The 20,226-nt window shown below is 48.6% G+C and overlaps 5 protein-coding genes across 5 annotated transcripts; all 5 read left to right on the forward strand.

Annotated features, from left to right (window-relative positions):
• Positions 1 to 3,347: 3,347 nt before the first annotated feature.
• Positions 3,348 to 3,864, forward strand: BO88DRAFT_451746 (uncharacterized protein; the record flags this gene model as incomplete). Its single annotated transcript, XM_025710650.1, has 3 exons — positions 3,348 to 3,385; positions 3,472 to 3,656; positions 3,737 to 3,864. 3 exons carry the CDS (start codon positions 3,348 to 3,350, stop codon positions 3,862 to 3,864), a joined length of 351 nt encoding a protein of 116 aa, XP_025564852.1.
• Positions 3,865 to 6,009: 2,145 nt separating this feature from the next.
• BO88DRAFT_451747 (SNAP receptor SNC2) lies at positions 6,010 to 6,638 on the forward strand (the record flags this gene model as incomplete). Its single annotated transcript, XM_025710651.1, has 2 exons — positions 6,010 to 6,117; positions 6,339 to 6,638. The coding sequence occupies 2 exons, from the start codon at positions 6,010 to 6,012 to the stop codon at positions 6,636 to 6,638; spliced, it is 408 nt and encodes a 135-aa protein (XP_025564853.1).
• A 1,476-nt stretch (positions 6,639 to 8,114) lies between these two features.
• Positions 8,115 to 11,785, forward strand: argEF (bifunctional acetylglutamate kinase/N-acetyl-gamma-glutamyl-phosphate reductase). Its single transcript, XM_025706318.1, has 3 exons — positions 8,115 to 10,898; positions 10,962 to 11,202; positions 11,269 to 11,785. Exons 1-3 carry the CDS (start codon positions 8,484 to 8,486, stop codon positions 11,322 to 11,324), a joined length of 2,712 nt encoding a protein of 903 aa, XP_025564854.1. The 5' UTR covers positions 8,115 to 8,483; the 3' UTR covers positions 11,325 to 11,785.
• A 706-nt stretch (positions 11,786 to 12,491) lies between these two features.
• Positions 12,492 to 15,082, forward strand: BO88DRAFT_384581 (Rad21/Rec8 N terminal domain protein; the record flags this gene model as incomplete). The annotated part of the gene is made up of 7 exons (XM_025704710.1): positions 12,492 to 12,510; positions 12,605 to 12,641; positions 12,707 to 12,847; positions 12,911 to 13,045; positions 13,115 to 13,601; positions 13,659 to 14,228; positions 14,289 to 15,082. The coding sequence occupies 7 exons, from the start codon at positions 12,492 to 12,494 to the stop codon at positions 15,075 to 15,077; spliced, it is 2,178 nt and encodes a 725-aa protein (XP_025564855.1). The 3' UTR covers positions 15,078 to 15,082.
• Positions 15,083 to 16,864: 1,782 nt separating this feature from the next.
• BO88DRAFT_413240 (uncharacterized protein) lies at positions 16,865 to 18,849 on the forward strand (the record flags this gene model as incomplete). The annotated part of the gene is given in 6 exon segments (XM_025708112.1): positions 16,865 to 16,973; positions 16,993 to 17,060; positions 17,154 to 17,426; positions 17,523 to 18,404; positions 18,467 to 18,761; positions 18,821 to 18,849. 6 exon segments carry the CDS (start codon positions 16,865 to 16,867, stop codon positions 18,847 to 18,849), a joined length of 1,656 nt encoding a protein of 551 aa, XP_025564856.1.
• Between the last annotated feature and the right edge of the window lie 1,377 nt (positions 18,850 to 20,226).

Consider the following 20,226-nt stretch of genomic DNA (forward strand, 5'->3'; position numbering starts at 1 on the left):
GTCAGCCAGTGAGACAAAGGTACATAGGGCAAAATGCTGCTAGACCCTGCTAGTAGTTGAGGGGGGCGCTTAGCTTACTGGAAGCTAGATAGATCTGCGAACAGTGACACGGGGACTAAGATCCATTCAACAGTTCCATGCGATATATGCAACCATTAGACCCTGAAGAGAGACCAGCGCGAGATTAATGTATCCTAGCGAACGGGAAAGGAATGCTGTCAGCGGTCGAATTGTGGGCGCAAATGACCGCAGAAGCCGGGGCGCGATCGCACGGCGAATGCGCGAAGCCGGACCAACTCACCAGAACACGAGGGATAACCTTCCCCCCGCCAGGAATGAAGGAATGCGGGACCGGGGCAGGGAAAGAAAGATACAAAAGATGGCAAAGGAAGAATGACCTTTGTGAGAAAAATAAAGAGCGTGTGACCTCCGAGGGAGGAGGAATTTTAAAATTAGTGACAGAAGGGGGTGGTGGAGGTTGGCGGAGGTAAAGACGATAAGTGTCTTTGGGTGGTCGAGGATTATAGGGACGGAGTCCGGAGTACTAAGTAGAGTACCTGACGGGTAAAGTAGTCTGACTGGATGGAGAGGGGAAACAGAAAGCCACCCGTGATTTTAAAACTTCCCCCTCTGCTAGTAGATTGGAGTGACAAAAAAAAGTGGAAGCGACAACACAAGGGATTATGATTATTATTATAATTACTGATTGATTGACCGCGACGATGAAACACTTTATGAATGCCCACTCATTATGCCCTCCTTCTCTCCTCTCCTTTGTCTCTGATCAACCATGCGCAACTCCTAGCGAAATCCCCATAATGCATGACTGAACTGTTCGTGCACCCACTCAACTATCTACTCACTGGTCGGCTACTGACACTTTGGAACGGTTCTTCTGAATTGACCCACGCCCGTCCCGCCGGGAATACTGTCGCTGGTCAGAGTTAGATATCGGTGTCCACTTCTCGCCGGTACAAAACGGATCTCCTCCTCCGTCCCCCGACCCCATTCAGTCTAGTGGCACTGTGGCAGCAGGAGTCATGGCTTTGGAACCTGGGTGAAGGACATTAAAGAGGGACTGGTGGCACTCGTGCCATGTATCGACAGTGGGTATCATATCCCAGTGCACCGTCAACCAGACCTACCAGCATTCCCGACTAACCCTTCTTCAACTACTTCAACTGCAGAATCAGAAACCGTTGGAGTCTGATAACCGCTTGGCACGGCGCTACCCAAGACTCCCATCTAGGAAATGACGTTGGATATCCTCTTAAGGCTATTGACCCCTGAGACATGAGATCTACCGCACCCAAATTTTTCGAACAGCAATTATCTGCCCATTATCTACCTACAAACCCGCTGCAAGGTCTTGAGCCTTTTGATCATCAGGGGTCTGGGAGACTTGTGCCAATGGATAGTCAGTAAGCAGTTAATCTTTGAGGGGCTTCCTACTTTAGTACAACGACAGTGGTCAATATGGATCAAACTCCAGCGCAATCTCCGTTCGAAACTTAGGCGCTGCATTTCTATTGGTCTATACGAATACGACATAGCCCCATGCGTCGAATTACAATGAAGGATAAACACTTGGAGTTCGACAACCAGCCTATGATGTTATCAATCATCAACCTATCTTACATAACCTACTCCGTACTATCCCCAGTTACTACAGTAAAACACGGTTATAAGCAACACCTTATATAAGCAATCCTCCATTACAAGCACCCTGCCACCGTGTCCGAATTGCTACACCATACAAAAATGCTTCATCCTCCATTACTAGCAAATTGCTAAATTCCTGATCTTTCTCCATACAAAATTGCTTATATTAGATGCTCAGAATAGCTAATTTAGACATCATTATTTTGAATTTATACTAGAATAGACTATTAAAACATAATAAAACGGAGATTTTTTATTTTATTTTATATATTTAATACTATCTGATCTTATTTTTATTAGGTAGTTTAAAATTATATATAATTAGTAGATTACTACTTTCTCTGTATCCCGTAGTCACGGTGATTTATATATTTTGATACTATTCCCGATCGCTGATTGATATATAGAGATAGTAAGTTAAATTCTAGCTAGATGCCAAAAAATATATATGATTTAATATTAATTTGATATTTTTATATTCGCTAGCATATCAGGAACATAATATTCTATTAAAAAAAGGATAAATACGCAATAAAATGATATTTTGTATAGAATATTTGATATTAGCAAGACCTCGATATAAGCAATTTAGTGGTGTGTCTCATATAATTGCTTATAACCGTGTTTTACTGTAGTAGTAGTATCAAGTGGCTCGCCGAGCCTTATGGGGTACAAAGTGATGATGGTCCGACACAATTTACGGCCTTGAATCAGTTAACTGTCCAAGCGCGTCTCTTCAACCATAGCAGATATTAGTTACCCCTGCCGCGTCGACGTATCAGATATGTCGCATCGAAAGATACCAACGTGGACAGTAGCAGACCTTGCGTCTACGCGAATATACTCTATCTATCCACATCCCACTTTCGCAAATGAGAACGCACATTATTCTAACAACGCCAGATGATTTCTCCCTCGTAAAAGCATTTGACTAATAGACTTCCTAAATTAAGATAATGATCAGCTGCATCTGCGGATGGAAGTTCCACGCGTGGAATGGAGCTGCACATGACCCAAATGAGTAAAGTAATTCTTCATACCTCGCAAATGGTCACCAATGAAGCAATTCTACCGACCACCCTACTTTTGCTTTGTGATTATATTTAGAAGTCGATATATCAATGCCGAGCGGACCGAATGTCTAAGACATCCCGACGTCACAGTAACCATTCAACAGAGGAAAAGAGACGAGAGAGAATCTCTACAATATTCCCCGCCCCTGGGAAAATCAGCAGCTCATTCGCACAAAATCTGATAGTGTTGTTCTAGTGACATAGTGAGTGGAGCAGCAGCAGCAGCAGTCTTTTCACCTCGGGAGAAGACCAACAAAAGGGAAGTCCGCCCGAATAATTCCACTCCGCTTCCCTAATTGGTTTACAATCAAGTAAACGGCCACAACCTGCGCCACCTGCATTAGCCTCCACTGCTGCGCCACACACACATATGGATCGGCGCTGCCGAATCCCGTGTGCGTGATTACGATGATGATGTTGATTGATGTCGGAGATCAGACGCACTTCCCGAACGATTCCCCTGTGGCTTTCAACGAAGACATCAACCAACCAACCTCTCGCGTTTAGCTAGCCATTTACAGCAGGGCGACTTCCACCTTGCCTTACATCACTCGTCATCCCCCAACCAAACAAACAAACAATTGTCCCCAGAAAATAAATCCATCCTCCACCATGTCTCGGGCAGGAACCTGGATGAAGATGCTCGGCGTGTAAGGCGCATCCCACACCCATCCACCCACCCTTTTTCTTTCCGCACTTGCCGCGCGATTTTTCTAACGGGGTAAATTACTATTAGCGGCATCGTCATCTGTGTCGGCGGTCCGGCTTTCGTCCAATACATCCGCCCTACCGATGAAGAATTGTTCAAGCGTTATAACCCGGATCTTCAGAAGCGGAGTTTGGAGGAAGGTGATCGCCGGGCTCGGGAATTCGATGAATATGTTACCCGGTTGAAGCAATGGTCTAAGTCTGATAAGTCGAGTGCGTTTTATGGGCCCCCCTTCTTTTAAACTTATGGGTGTGTCTGTGAGCAGCTATACTGATTTCATGGGTTTGATTAGTCTGGTACGCGGCGCAGGAACAACAGGAACAGAAGCGCGTGGAGGCTGAGGTACAACGGAACCAGGCTAGGGATGATGCGAAGGTACAACGTGAGGAGATGAGGAAGGAATTGCTGGGTGAGAAATAGGCTTGTTGCGGAGGTATATCTCCACTGGAGTGAATCCGCAGTGACTAGCGACATTTCTTTATGCTGGAGATGTAGCTGGATCGAACATGATGCTAGGAAGGACTGTTGGCTCCTGCATCGTCCTTGTATTTATACCCATTGCGTCTACCTGAGACCTGTCCAAAAAGCATTGTGGGGGAAGCATTTGGCTCAGAGTTTGTGGAGTTTCGGAGGCTACGGTCTATACTGTATTATATTTCAATGACTGAATGGAAATCCTACGCTTGCATTATATATTGTGTCTTTGTGATATTGCCGTTCTTCGGACTACGCCTATGACAGCCGAGTATCTTTTAACCTTGGTATCGACAAGGCATGATGTTGGAATACTCCCGGTACTGCTCCTGTAGCGACAAGCGTTATTCGGCAGAGGATCACTAGTAAGACCAAGATCTGGGGGCGTGCGGCTGGAACAGATCTGGAGAACCGAGAGCCACTTAAGATGACCTGGAGTAACTCGGCACAGCTATACGCATGCCAAAGCTGTAATTAGGCGCACGGCAACCTTCATGCGCTGGAAAGAAATAGACAGATATCCAGGTCAACTTCATCAGCCCTTATTGATATGAGTACTGCTGGCCCGATTGGTCCCGCTCCACTGCATGAAAGGAGCGCCTTTAGGCAGTATCATTGAAGCAGAAATCTATTCCCTCTGGCTTGACATGAGTTGGCGACGCGTATACTTGGACTTCGTAGCGAATAAGCATGTCTGCTGAGTATGACGATCTCGTATTCGAGAAATCTTCCGCCAATGCAATCGCATTCGACCGTATTGTAACGCTTGAATGAGCTACTGGGACACATTTGTTGCAATGTTTCGTATTGATGCCCGCTGTATGAAGGGAGTTGTATAAATCGCTCATATTTTTGTCGGGGCTATAAGCCTGTAGGTGTCCGTTCGGACAATTTCCGCTACCATCGATCAAAACTGCAATGCAAAGCGTTGTGTCTCTTGTTAACACTGACGTAGCACCAAAAGTGATCTCATTACCCCCTGTTAGTCATGAGGGAGATATTCTTTGCACACTAGGTCTTGGGATTAAGCGTAAACCGTTCCTAGTATTTTCATCTATCTCATTCGTGAAGGGTAAAAGCACTTATTTCAATTAACATTGAAATATGTGGTATGAGCAACAAATCTAGCCAAGTCTTAAGCAGATCAAAGAATGCAGAAGTTGGCAGGATTCTTTCGGCAACCAAGTCCTTATCGTATCGATTATCTAGATATATGGAAAAAGGGTCCACAGTCCATACTCGTTAAGGCAGGACTGCCACGTGATGCATGTGACGGAAGGCGCAGCAATGCTTACAGAGGACGCACCGCCACATAGTAGGGCGTGTTTCTTAAGCAACGCATGAGGTCGGGCAGACCGTTGCCATACTTCATAACACTTGGTAGTGAAGGGTGCCCAATAGACGGACAACTGGTGTTGCTATTTCTGTCTATATTGCTCTCTCTACCAAAATTGCAGGCATACCAGAGCTTTACTCCTGCACCTAGTGCATACATGGAGAGTATTGACAGTTGTAGTAGACCTACTTCCCATGTGAAGTTCTAGGTGGATATTGACAGGGTATCCTCTCCTTTCCATGGGCGCAGTAGTAGTCAATAGAAACCAAGTAGCAGCAGTCTCTATACAGCCACTCAACCTTTTGGCTTTTCACCTTCTCTTTGTTTCCATTCTAGCGGCTGGTCCAATTGGGTCTCACCACTAAGCACAAAATAAATAATAGCTGCCTGTGCCGGGGCGTCCTTCCCAATAGACCGCGGGTCACGTGAAACCGCCCCGACCGAACCGAAACGCCTGTAATCTCCAGAAGGCGGGCGGCGATTCATCACACCTTGTCAGCTTCCCTTCAATAACGCATCCTACTTCCCTCCTGCATTCCATCGTCCCGCCACCTTCCACACCATCCTCCGACCTCCACCTTTCTCGCTTTTCACCGTACCCTCAGTCGTCGAGTCTGTCGTTGCGACTTACCACCTCATCCCCTACGACAGCAACAGGCAGCAGCCCGTCACTTTCCACCTAGGTAGTCTGGTGACTTACCAGGTCCTACACCCCCCGAATACCGAGACCATAGAATCTATTGCGCACGAGAATCATGTCCGAGCAGCCTTACGACCCCTACATCCCCTCTGGCGCCAATGGAGCCGGCGCCGGCGCCAGCGCCGCGCAAAATGGTGACCCCAGGACAAGGGAAATCGACAAAGTAAGTTGCCGAAACGCCTCGCGGCCAACTTTTATCGTACCACAAGGATCTGTCGCCCAGGTTGGATAGGATGTGACGGCTTGCCAGTGCTCATCTGGACGTCCATCTGGGTTCATCTACCCTGGGCGGCAACCCCGGTCCTTTGGATGTTATTGAGCTTGTGTCTATCATGGCATTTGTCGCAAAGCACTTCACTAACACTGTGTTTCTTTTTCCTCTAGAAAATCCAAGAGACCGTTGATACAATGCGCTCCAACATCTTCAAAGTTTCAGAACGTGGTGAACGTCTAGACTCCCTCCAGGACAAGACGGACAATTTGGCAACATCAGCGCAGGGATTCCGCAGAGGTGCCAACCGCGTGAGGAAGCAAATGTGGTGGAAGGATATGAAGATGCGCGTGTGCCTTATCGTTTGTATCATTATTCTGCTCATTGTGATTATCGTCCCTGCAGGTAAGATCAGCGGTGTTCTCCGGCACTCCACCCAGCTGGACCCGGTAAAGCATCCCGGAGTGCGCTAACAGCTTTCTCCTTTTAGTTGTCGCAACCAAACATTAAACTACGAATTCAAAGCGCGACAGTCATGATTGGCTTGGGAATGGATGACGATTTTTCTTTCGCCTGGCCCTGGTTTATCTGTGTTGAGACGAAGCCGTTGTTTCCAGCTATTAATACCACCTGCTTTTTTCTCGGGCGTCAACCTCGTTCTCACGAATAAAGTCTTGTTGTCTCTATACGCCATGGACGCTATGAGCCGGTATGGAGATTGAGGCTACGCCACATGATTCCATCGACGGTGAAGATGTAAATGATACTCTCCGGTGCTTCCTCGTGTTCAAGTAACAGTGCTGTTTGTTGGTTTTGGTCTCCTATGTTTGCTCCTTTTCCTTTTCCTTTTCCCTTTTTTTTTTTCTTTATGTATCTCCTTTGTGTCTTTCCTTTTTTTAGCCTTTAATGGACCTCTGCTCCAGATTACACTCAAGAGTACACTGCGAGTATAGTACAGGCAACCTAATTTGTCCTTTTGAGACTTGCACCTGCATAAAAGCGAGAGGGGGAAGAGACGGAGAGAGAAGGACCTGACGAGTAAGACGGTCAAGGCACTCATCTGGCCAAAAGTCCGACCCATCGTAGCCTGAGACACGGGTAGATTCTCGTATTGCGGATACTACTACTACGGAGGAGATTACCAGTCATAGATAAAACCCGCACCCCACGGAAAAAGCAAAGGGAGGAGAGGGTCGGATGAAGAGGACCGAAGAGCAAGAGATGTGGACCACATTAATATGGAATCTGGATACCCAGATGTACGTGTTAGGTAAAGGGAGGATCAGATAACGAAAAGGATCCATCTGCACTGACGGATTTGACACCTGTGGCCTGAGTCGTGCTGGAGCACGACTCCAGCGAGTCAAGACAGTGATAGGCTGTCGGCAGTTAGCGAGATCTGATAACGGCTTGAAGAGTTATTATTGATTGATGGAAATTGATCACAGGGGATCGTCGGGATCCATATGCTAGGTTTCCATTACGTGTGACGATGCGAAAGAGGGAAGCGAGGTTTGAGGATGGGGAGCGCGAAGGGCAACCGGAAATAATGGGAACCGGGACCTTGGAATAAGAGTAAATGTGGTGAGTCACTTTTTTCGATACCCGGCTCCGAAAGTCGCAGCCAAGCCAGCATTTCGGGCACTTGTGCGGACTGGCGTTTATCCCTCGATATATACCTTAAGAAGCCGGGTTTTGCGCAATTTATTCCAGTGGCCAGATCGAAATTCGCTCACATATAGTGACAGGTTCGACGGAGATCTAGGTGCTCCTGGTTAGCTTGTGAAAACGGCCTAAATTTCGAGGCAACGCGTGGGGAGAGAGAAAGATATAAAGGGCGCTCCCGAACGCGGCAAAAGAGCGTCATTGAAAAAGGCTTTATAAAAAAAAAACCCCCCCCAAGGCTTAACTTGACTCAAGGACAGAACTGGTCACGGCCGAAAAGTAAAGAAAAAAAACCCACCTCCGAACAAGGCGATTGCGGCCAGCCATTGGGTCGGAGCTAACTAGTGAGTAATAATTTAATTCCCCTCTTCCCAAAGGGCGCGCACCCGCTCCGAGGAGTGGCCGATAATCTCTATCTGGACGATCAAACTCTTTGGGGGGTTGCGGCAAATTCCCTGATGAACCCGCACTACTACCTCCGCACAACCTTTTTTCCCTCTTCAGTCACCTTCTCCTCTCAACCTTCATTACCACTTGCTACCTCTACTTAACTCCCTCTGACTCCCAACCCCGTTCTCCCCTCCCAGGTCTCCCTCCCTCCGACCTTCCTGTCCGATATAGGCCTCAGAAGCTGCCGCATGCTGGCTGGCAATATGTTCTCCCTTCGCACCGCCGTGCGGAGAGCTTCCTCCAGCAAGCCCCTCCGCGCCTTCTCCGCACAGCATGCTGTTTCCTCTGCCAGACTGGGCGGCGCCTCTGCTCGTCAATCCCTGAAGGCCTCTGCGGTTCCCCTGTTGCAGAGTCGTCACTACTCCCGCGCTACTGACCCCCAGCTTTCCTCCACCCGCTCGACCGTTGTCCAGCTGCTGAGCAACATCGGTTCCAAGCGCGAGGTGCAGCAGTATCTCTCTCACTTCACCTCCGTTTCCTCCCAGCAGTTCGCTGTCATCAAGGTCGGCGGTGCCATCATCACCGAACACCTCCAAACTCTTTCCTCCGCCCTTGCGTTCCTGAACCATGTCGGACTCTACCCGATCGTCGTCCACGGTGCTGGACCCCAGCTTAACCGTATGCTGGAGGACGCCGGTGTCGAGCCTCAGTTCGAAGATGGAATCCGTGTCACTGATGGAAAGACATTGGCTCTGGCCCGGAAGCTGTTCTTGGAGGAGAACTTGAAGCTAATTGAGGAGTTGGAGCGCATGGGTGTCCGGGCGCGCCCTCTCAACGCGGGTGTCTTCACCGCTGATTACCTGGACAAGGACAAGTACAACCTGGTTGGCAAGATCAATGGCGTGAACAAGAAGCCAATTGAGTCTGCCATTGAGGCTGGCTGCCTTCCCATTCTTACGTCTATGGCCGAAACCCCCGATGGCCAGGTTCTCAATGTCAACGCTGATGTGGCTGCCGGTGAGTTGGCGCGTGCGCTCCAGCCGCTCAAGATTGTCTACCTTGCCGAGAAGGGTGGCTTGTTCAACGGCGACACCGGTGAGAAGATCTCTGTGATCAACCTCGACGAGGAGTACGATCACCTGATGACTCAGTGGTGGGTCCGTCACGGTACCCGCCTGAAGATCAAGGAGATGAAGGACCTGCTCAGCGACCTGCCTCGTACTTCCAGTGTGGCCATCATCCACCCTGCTGATCTGCAGAAGGAACTCTTCACCGACTCTGGAGCCGGTACGCTGATCCGCCGTGGAAACAAGGTCCACGTTAAGACTTCCCTCTCTGAGTTCGAGGATCTCGAGAAGCTCAAGGAGGTCCTGGTTCGTGACCGCGAGGGCCTGGATGCCCGCGCCACGGTTGACCGTTACGTCGAGGGCTTGAAGGAGCGTGACTTCAAGGTCTACTATGATGAGCCTATGGAGGCCCTGGCTGTTGTTCTGCCCCCTCAGAAGGACGCTACTTCTTCCCTGGCTCACTTGGCTACCTTCACCATCACCAAGTCCGGCTGGTTGACCAACGTTGCTGACAACGTCTTTGCTTCCATCAAGAAGGACTACCCCAAGCTTGTCTGGACCGTCAAGGAGGATGATGAGAACCTGACCTGGTTCTTTGACAAGGCCGATGGCAGCCTCAGCCGTGAGGGAGAGGTTCTCTTCTGGTACGGTGTCGAGAGCGGTGAGGAGGTCAAGCAGCTGGTGCAGGAGTTCAACCAGCACGGTCGCCAGATGTTTGGAGACATCAACCTCGAGTCGAGGCTGCACCGCGCCGCCCAGGCCGCCACTCACATTGGCAAGGGTTTCGGTGCTAGCGGCGCTTCTGCTGAGCAGAAGCGTGCCTTCTCCTCTACCAGCAATGCTCTGCGCGCCGCTCGTTCCGCTCGTCCGATGGTTCCTGTGCAGACCGTCAGAACCTACGCCACGACGAACCCTAACCCCCCGTTGGGAGAGAAGAACATGTCCAACACCCGCCCCGCCAAGGTTGCTCTTATCGGAGCCCGTGGTTACACCGGCCAGGCTTTGATTAGCCTGCTCAACGCCCACCCTCACATGGATCTGCGTCACGTCTCTTCTCGCGAGCTGGTTGGCAAGAAGCTGCAGGGTTACGACAAGCGTGAGATCATCTACGAGAACCTCAGCCCCGACGATGTTAAGCGCATGTCCTCCAACGGAGACGTCGACTGCTGGGTCATGGCTCTGCCCAACGGCGTTTGCAAACCCTTTGTTGATGCTGTGGACCAGGGTGCCGAGAAGGGCAACGTGATCGTTGACCTGAGTGCCGACTACCGCTTCGACAGCAACTGGACCTACGGTCTGCCTGAGTTGGTCAGCCGTTCCAAGATTGCCCAGGCTACCCGTATCGCCAACCCTGGATGCTACGCTACTGCCGCTCAGATTGGAATTGCTCCCCTTGTGCCCTTCCTCGGTGGCCAGCCCACTGTTTTCGGTGTTTCCGGTTACTCCGGAGCTGGCACTAAGCCCAGCCCCAAGAACGATGTGGACAACCTCACCAACAACATCATCCCCTACAGCTTGACTGATCACATCCACGAGAAGGAGATCAGCGCGCAGCTCGGTACCAGCATTGCGTTCATCCCTCACGTTGCTGTCTGGTTCCAGGGAATTCACGTATGTTACCCTTGTTTTTATGCCATTTGATTTCATGTTGAGTCGAGGCTGACTTCTATACAGCACACTATCAGCATCCCCTTGAAGGAGGAGATGAGCTCCCGCGACATCCGCAACATCTACCAGGATCGTTATGCTGGTGAGAAGCTCGTGAAGATCGTTGGCGAGCCTCCTTCCGTCAAGGACATCGCTGGCCGCCACGGCGTTGAGGTTGGTGGCTTTGCTGTCCACTCCAGCGGCAAGCGGGTCGTCGTGTGTGCTACCATTGACAACCTGCTCAAGGGTGCTGCCACCCAGTGCCTGCGTAAGTCCTCCAGCCTAACAGTCCCTGAACACACGTGGATAGAATTGAAACTAATGCTCGCTACAGAGAACATGAACCTTGCCCTTGGCTACGGCGAATACCAGGGCATTCCTCTTGATTAGGTGTCTCCTATATGTTAGATACACCTCATGTACTATGATCTGGTCCGGGGGTAGGTATAGAACCCCCTCCCATACGGGGGCTTATTTTTTGGAATCGAGAAAATGTCCTTCGTGTTTTAAAGTTCTGGTTTGATCTTTCTTGCGTGTCTCATACCCCACGTGCATCTTTCTGGGTTGCTATGGGTTGGAGATAACTGTAGCAGCATTTACCTCTTCCTTCATTTTCCATAGTCAACTTGATTTTCTTTCACTTTTTTCTTTATTCTCGGTTTATTCCGTCCTCTATAGACCCCTGGCTTCTTCGGTCGTTATTCTGTATTGCCATAATTGTGTTGTCTTAACGGGCACCGAAAAGCACCTTCCCTGTACAATGTCTGTGGGTTCATTGATGTTTCTTGATACTGGTTTAGTGTAGCAATATAGAAAGGGGATAAAAAAAAATGCTCACACACTGGATGCGATTAAACAACCCTTTGCCACTAACGCGGCGTTCATTTCGCCTAGTTTATTGATGTGCACATGCCGTTTGAGTACCATCTGGTAAAATCAACTCAGCAATGTAACTGGATATTTCCCGTCCTGTTATAGTGAGCGATATTTGAGTTGACTGTCATGCTCCGATGTTGATTCCTCACTACTCAATTCCCACTTTTGTCCCATCGCCTTCCACCTCCATCAACATCCCTCACACTCCGACTCCCTCTCAGTTTTCTTTGCTGGTAGTTGATCACTTTGTCTCATCAGATAAGCCCCACCCTATACCTATCTTCCTGGTCACGTCGAACCACCTTCTTCTGTCTTACCTTTCTCCTGCGCGATCTTGCTCCAGCAGTGACTATATCTCATACTTCCCACCCCACCGGAAGACAGCTGGCCCAGGTAACAAGCCTATACAGTTGAAGCCAGAAGCTGAGACTACCTTCCACATTGCCAGGCATCCCAACGCTATTTAGTTCAGCTGGTCAATCCCGTTCAAAGATATACCAGGTTCCTTTCTTCACCCAGACCACCGCCAGCTAATAAGTTCGCGGCGCGGTCCTAAGATACATACAGCTGCTGGAACGATTCACGCGTCTAGTATCGCTTGCAGTGGTTCATAAACTGAGCATCAGCCTGAGGGACGCGTCCAGGACCGTTCCTCAAGGTGCATAAGGGCGCGAGGTCGAGATGTTCTATAGCCATGAGAGTAAGTGGATGTAGATATGGACTTGACCTGAATCTGAACCTGAAGCTTTGCAAATGCTATTGTCGGATGACTACTGATGCACCTATTTGATTAGTTCTCACATCTCCCGAGCATGGAGTTGCTACGGTTTGGTGAGTTGTCGCATTCCCTCCTTAGACCTGTCTGCTCTATTATACTAATCTTGCAATCCTTTTAGGCTTGTTGCCACCCTGGGCTCGAAATCCGTCACTAGAAAGTTGAACAAAAAGGCTATACTGGATGTGGATGTCCCCAAGACGTGCGGTGTCATAATGGACCCGGTGGCGCCGATGGCTTTGAGGCTTCAGGGGAATCTGCTGTAAGATCTGCTGCTCGCAAGCAGGTCAAAAGGCTACTTTACTCATTGCATTATACTTTTTAGATATGGGGTGTCGAGGGTATACAGCCAACAGTGTGGATACACCCTCACTGATGTCCAAGCCATGCATGACAGGATGAGAGCTCTGCTGAAGGTTCTACCGGGAGGTGGTCTTGACCCTATGGCAGGGAAGGCTAGGTCTGTACTCCTGGTGTCTTAATACTTGCGGCCATTGCAACAGTGTCTCACTGCTTACCCTCCTTACAGACCAGATCAGCTCATTCTACCTTACGATCCGAGTTTCCTTCCTGAGAATAACCTCCCTGGCTTGGGACTAGATTTCTCAAGCTTGAATCTGTCGATTGACTTAGACCTGAGTCAACAATCAAGTCGGATGTGGCCGCAGACTCCTGATCTTAGCCAATCTGCTCTCTCTCAGACTGCTAGCCTGAAACTCGATTTGTCCTCTAATAGATCACTGGGGGATATAGATGGCTTCAGCGCAGGTACCAGTGTGAGCCGGTATGGAGGGATAAGCATCGACTTTGGCGGCATCGAGCCCCTTCAGCTTGGTGAAGAATCCGGAGTGATCCTGCAACCTGACTTCGAGTTTGACGAAGATGGAAATATCATAGAGCTTGCTGGATCCGTTCAGCCTGAGACAAGATTGCAAGGGAACATACCAGCCATGGAAGAAAGAGCTGCAGATGCCATGGAGGTTGATGCGACAGAAAACTTTGTCATGGAAGATCAGGTACGCTTCATCAATCACTTACTGATATTTCAATTGCCTGACAAAACTATGAAATAGCCGGCTTTGCTTGACGAAGGACCCAGGACAGAACTACCAGATCTAAAGCTAAATACTGAAAGAGTTGACATACAGAAGACCAACCAGAACCGCGCCTCTATATTTGACCAGGTAATGAACGATGAAGATACTGTGGAGTCGAATATGGCATTGCAGCAGAAGAGAAGAGGACCCAAGGTCATTGGCTTAGATCACCAAATTGCACTGCGAAACACTGAAATGGCCCATTTGAATAGTAACTATGTGCAGAACATGGCAGCAGCCTCGAAGCAGAAACAGAGAAACAAGCTTCCCACCTTGGCAAAGAAGAGGGCTGCCTTCTGGGTCTTCGGTCAAGGCATCGGTTCTGTCGGTATTGGCGTGGGGGTGTCTCAAGTCACGCACCCATTGCATTCTTTCTCGGGCAAGCAGCTGTATGAAAAGCTCCATGATGAGTCAAATGGTCGAGTACGCAAGCGTGTCCATCCCTCGATTGAAGGCGGGGATCTCGATCTCGATACCCGGCGTGTCCGTCCAAGGGTGGAGGATGAAGATCAGATCGGACGTCACGACGACAGGTTATGGAACGAGGTATGTATATGTCAACGTGCTCTTATGCTTACCGGACCAAAGCTGAGCTATTATACGCAGGACGTCGAAATTGGTCGCAATGCACCACCCTCACTTCGCGATGACCACTCCATTCAAATGCCATGGAACATCACAGCATCTGTCCAAAGCTCTCGACAGGGCTCGTCTGCTGCAAATATCTTTCGCGGTTTTGGCAGCGCCAGTGACTTTTCATCGCATGGCATTTCCGATACCGGATTTGGGAGAGCACGCAGCCGTCTCACAAGCGCAAGTCCTCTTGCTGGTCGTGGGTTTCCTTTCGATGCTGAAGCGCTCAACGTCCTCTCCACTCCCGGCAACGGATTGGGTGAGCTGGACAACCTTGACGACTTTGACATCTCTCAGTATCTACACACCGAGCTTGCGACAGAGCATGGCGGAGCCTTTGAGGACCGAATAATGGGAGCAGGCCATGAAACGCACTCTGTTGTTCAGGGTCTGCAAGTGCTCAATGATGAATCACAAAAGTCAACACTTGACCAAGAGAGCTTAAACTTCCTCAAGTACTTGGAAAGCATATTCATGGCCACGACACCTGCAAACGAAGAGGAAGTTTATGACCCGAATGGTCCAGCCGGAGAAATTAAATCAGTAACATTCTCCACACTCCTCCCTCCGCAGAAGACCTCTCACATCGTGGCTACTCAAGGCCTCATGCATGTACTTACCCTTGCAACTAGAGGTATACTTTCGGTACACCAAGAAGCCTACGAAGACCAAAGCACTGAAGAATATGGCGTGCGATATAAGTACGGAGAAATTCACATATGCATACCCGGATTGTCGGAGGCTACTGCAGCACAGCATTGATCGTCCGTTGTCAGACCTATAGGTGCAGAACCCCCCGTCTGTATTGAGTACTCATTTCTTTACTATTTCCTACTCCTGACTGTTTTGAGTAGAGACATGCACGTGTCAATCTATTCTATCAATTTTCTTATTTACATTATGTGAAGTACAAGTCTCCATCACAAAACGCTTAAATAGCTGATCTATCAAATTTACTGTTCATACTGTGTCTGAACCCCCAAGCCTCTCAATTACAATTTTAAAACAAAACTTTCCGACGCCTCATACCACTAAACCAGCATCATGACCTCCACCATGTTATCAGTACGAGATCCCAAGCCCATCCACATCAAGCTAGTAGGAAAATAAACCTTGCACAACAGAATCAAGTACGCATTGACAAATCAGCGCAGAGAAAACCCTATCGAAGACGTCTGAACATAAGAGCAGCAGACATACATACAGCTGAAACAAAGAGTGTGCCCCTCAACCCCAAGCAAACAACATACGAACTAACTACAAACGAAGTCGACGCAGTACAAGGCGTCGAGAAGAGCTCGCGATTGGCCTCGGAAGATCGGTGGGCCGGTGATCTCATCATCAGGATGAGGAAGATCAGATCAGGCCAGGCCAGTCTGATTCTGGGACAGGCGTAGTAGTAATATTGCAAGCCATAAAGCATGAACCTTTCAGTTTTATTTGAAAGTAAGTAAGTTAAGTCGAAAAGAAACATCGTCGTCATTTTTCCCCGGGTGTAAAAACAATTAAACGGTCTTGATTAGATCCATACCAGTATGGTATACGAGAGTACATAGTTAGTAGTAAAGTTAGTAATAATAAGTATAAGTAATACGTACAACGCTTCCCTTTATGGATGGATGCCGGCGAACCACTTAAACAAAAATAGTATACAGATTTAATACATGACGGCGTTTAACCAGCATAGTATTAGTAAATATTGGTTTCCGGATGTATTGCATCTTCAACATCGCACATCGCACAATTGAAGAATATTTTGTAATTCCACTACTATCTACATTTCTTCAAGATGATAATGATGACGATGATGATGATGTTCAGGGGGTGAGTTCGGTTCCTCCTCCAAGACACGGCAAGACACGCGAGGTTGGCGGTGGCTGTGCCGCGCTGCGTTCTTGCGTTCCTTACACAGCATACTACTTACTTACTGTGTGCTGTCACAAGAGGTTGCGATCGCGAGGAAATGAATAAATAAAATGTCCCATTTTTGCTGATAATTTAGATTCAAGACTCCCCGTTTATGTCTCAGGTTTGCAAAGAATATTAAATCTATTAGTGATGGGTTTAACGAATACGAACGGGGCATAGATAGATAGATAGACAACACAGCAAGTTTACTTCTTTTAGTATCCGCGCGGTCCGGCCGTTTAAGTGGTGGCCTTGTGAGACGCGGTATATCGAAACTTGTAAATGTGCCGATCGTTCCATACCCTTACGGCGATACCAGTAACACGGTATAACTATCTATCAGGTATTTAGGGTACGCAATCTAGATATTATACAGATCTAACTATAAATCTACAAATGCTGTGGAATAATCTCTCAAAAATGATCGACTCCCTTAGCTGCAGCTCTGCTCGATTTATTTGTATTCCCTGCTCCGATGCATTTGAATGGCCTACGCTGATAGGGCCTTTTCAAGCCTCCGCTTATTTGGGGAACGTGGTCGGGCTTTGGTCAGCCTGCCGCGTGACAGAATTTGACTTTGGGTGAGGCACCCAAGGCCGGAGTTGGACTTTGTTCAAAAGAGAACAAAGAAGAGGAAGATAATGAGGGATGAATGGAAGAGGCAGATCAGAAGAGGTGAAGAAGATGATCAAGCTATCAATGTATCTACACATGGTATAATTAGTTACTTTAGTAGTCTAGTAGTGTACAGTAAGTTGAGCAAAACCAGTAATATTAATTCTCGGTATGTTGGTTTTCTTGTGGACGGACCCCCTCGGGATCAAAATTACGCATATGGTAAGGTCTCGTCCTGACGGGCTCGCGTAACTTAACCGCCACCGTCTCGGTCTTGTCTTGTCCCCGTTTTGTCTCGTCTTGTTTCCTTCCCAGGCCGGTCAAACACTCTCTCTTCCTTTTCACTCTCGCTCCCCCGAGTCCTCGCTGCCTCGTTCCTCATCTTTGCTTTCCCCACGAAACGTCCGACCCAAACCCCCATCTCCATCCCCTGCAGCGGCCCTTCTCATCTCTTTTTCTAGTCGATTTTCTCCGGCCAATCCATCCACCATCGATTTCTTCAACCCTTTCGTCGTGAACATGGGTCGGACCGTCGACCAGGAAGTTCACGCGGCGTTCGTCGAGTTCCGCGCCAAGGAAGACGATAAGGTGCGTGACTCCTGTATTTCCCGTAATATTTCAACCCGCCGCCCAACACCAGCGTCACTGACATGACGAACCTGCTTGTTTGTTTGCTTTCCACAGTGTCTTTCCGTCCAGTGTATCTACTGCCAGCAGATTCGCGCAAAGAACACCTCACGCCAGAAGCAGCACCTGCTCGAGTGTCCCGGTCTCCGCGGCCACACCAACCCCCAGGCCCAGTCCCAGTCTGCCCCCTCTGCCCCGAATGGCATCGCCGCTGCCAATGGATACCCTCCCACCCCCAATGGTGCTGCGGCCACCGCGCCGGGGGCTGCTCCTGGGCCCGGTGCTCTCGCGACTCCCAACGGTCCCATGATGTCCAACGGTGTCAATCCTCATGCTACCCCGATGCAGACGCCATTGCAGAACATGCAGAGTCGCGCCTCTCTCCCGACATCAGGCCCGGCCGGAACCGCCTCCACCGTCTCTGCTACCCAGCAGGCAGCTCGTGCCACTCCCAAAGCGAAGCCTAAGAACTCGACTTCGAATCTTCCTGCCCCGCCCCTCGATGATGTTCATGCCGCGTTCGTGGAGTTCCGTGCCAAAGAAGAAGACAAGGTGAGCGAGGACATGGCCCGCGTGTTGCCCGATAGAACCCTATGTCTGACAGGAGACCCCCACCAGTGTCTGTCCGTTCAATGCATCTATTGCCAGCAGGTCCGCGCAAAGAATACCAGCCGTCAACGTCAGCACTTGTTGGAATGCCCCACCTACCTCAGTGTTATGAAAGATTCGATCCCCGCAAACAACCTTCTTCATACCTTCCCCGAAGGCGACGTGGCGCGTTCCCTGCAGATCCCCGCGCCTACCCTGGAGCTGGACTTCCGCATGAGCATTAAGATGAATCCGAAGGTGTCGGTAGGTGAGAGTATTTGGGGTCAACGTGATTGGGTAACATTCGTCGGTGGTCAGTGGGCTGGTCGATGGGGTAAGGGTGTCGTTCTGGTAAGTCGTGACGCGCAATTGGTTGCTTGCTATGATCAGCAACATACTCACCATGCGTATAGCCTGGCGGACAAGACTCGCAGGTCGTGACCAAGGAATCTTCTACACATCTCCGAGCGAGCTACATGCTCCAGACCGCCGACGATCCCCCCGCATACATTGTCGTGAAGACCAACGGCTGGTTAACCGGAGCCAAGGACATTCTGGACAAGGTTAACGACCCCGGTATGGCGGATAGCATCAACCCCAATACATACAAATATCGCATCAACTTGAACATGGAAACTGGAGACGAACGTTACGCGTTTTTGAACACTCTGATGTGGATCGGAAGTGGCTGCCGCAGGGGCCACGAAGGTCAGTGCTGATCCATCCCATTTACCCGGGCTTGATTCACTTTACTGATACCTCTGCAGTCATCTTTGATGCATTCCGCGTCAACTAATCTGCCACGATATTGCAGCTGTTTTGTCCGTTATTAAGCGAGTAGCAATTGTTGATTTCATGGGGGAAAATCGTTGTCTTGGTTGTTTTTTTTCTCCTTCCTTTCCACCTTTTGATTGGGCTTTGATCCTCTCTTCTGAAGTGTGGCTTGTGTATTTATCTCTTCGATCCATCCGCGTGGGTTTACCCTACCCTTTTCTTGGGGGAATGCCTGCCTACCTACCTGCCATTACTTCCATTTACCTTCACGAGTCCGCTTGATGCGTTCGTTCGAGGAAGTTTTCCTTCGAATGTCCTATTATGACTTGTCTTTGGGTTTCTTCTATCTCTTTTTTTCCCTCTTCCTTGATCCCATTTCCATTTTGAGCTGTCCGCTTTTGTAACTGGTATCCGTTTGACTTTCATTTCCTCCGTGTTTCTTTCTACTATTACATCTCCTAGGAAGCAAGATTGTCATCATGAAGTTTCTCCTTCACAACCCTGGTTTGTTTCTTCTCCTTCTACTTGTCGATTACATTCGACACTCACAATCCCCTTTCATCACAACCCTAATACGTTGAGCCAAAGCGTGTGACTATACACGCTCTCATCTTGTACCTCTATCTTATTTTCCAGAATGGATATTTGAATTGCCAGTTTTGATACCTGATAGATCTAGTTCGTAATTAGCAGTGAAACAGCTAGCTACCAACAGTAACTAATGAGACCCTGAAAACCCCTACAGGATAAAAGATCAGAGTAGTTGGGAGGTACATGCCTCCCAACATGATGCTAGCCTGGCCTACTACTAGTAGTATAATATTATCCCCAAACCGCCCTCAAAATACGTAACAAAAGGATGAAAAAGTACATGTCCGGCAAATCCTCGGTTATAAATAATAATACGTGATATGGTTTGTATAGACCAAATTTTTTACCACCAAGTATCAAGTATAGTTAGTATCTGAAGAAAAGATAGATTACTTAGTTTAGTTTACTAAGTTGGTTACTTACTTACTTTACCGAGCCAAGCCCGGCCGGCCCAGCTGAGGGGTATCATGATACACCTACTTAAAAACCAAAACCATACTTCTATCTAGATACTTAGTATTGATATGATATGGATACGACGAAAAGTAAAACCACTAATGGGAACGTATTTATCGAAAATACTCTTCAAGGTTATGATATACAAGTTGTACTTACTAGGGTATTATAGTTAGCAAGCGATATTTTCTGTATTTCGATGCATATTTACTAGTACCTACCATCTAGGATGAACTTACTATCGTGGACGCAGTTGTTCTATAATGGGAGTACTATTCATTATTTAATCAGACTAGGTGGATATACGAAACGAACATTAATGAAGTAATAAGGATAGATAGTATGGGAAAGT

The sequence above is a fragment of the Aspergillus vadensis genome, assembly GCF_003184925.1.
Source record: "Aspergillus vadensis CBS 113365 unplaced genomic scaffold BO88scaffold_6, whole genome shotgun sequence".
Classification (NCBI taxonomy): Eukaryota; Fungi; Ascomycota; class Eurotiomycetes; order Eurotiales; family Aspergillaceae; genus Aspergillus; species Aspergillus vadensis.

Bases quoted from the DNA above. Each gene is read 5' to 3' on its own strand.
- argEF (XM_025706318.1), top strand. From the start codon at position 8,484: ATGTTCTCCCTTCGCACCGCCGTGCGGAGAGCTTCCTCCAGCAAGCCC. The intron at 10,899-10,961 runs GTATGTTACCCT...ACTTCTATACAG, and splicing joins TCTGGTTCCAGGGAATTCAC to CACACTATCAGCATCCCCTT. The intron at 11,203-11,268 runs GTAAGTCCTCCA...TGCTCGCTACAG, and splicing joins TGCTGCCACCCAGTGCCTGC to AGAACATGAACCTTGCCCTT.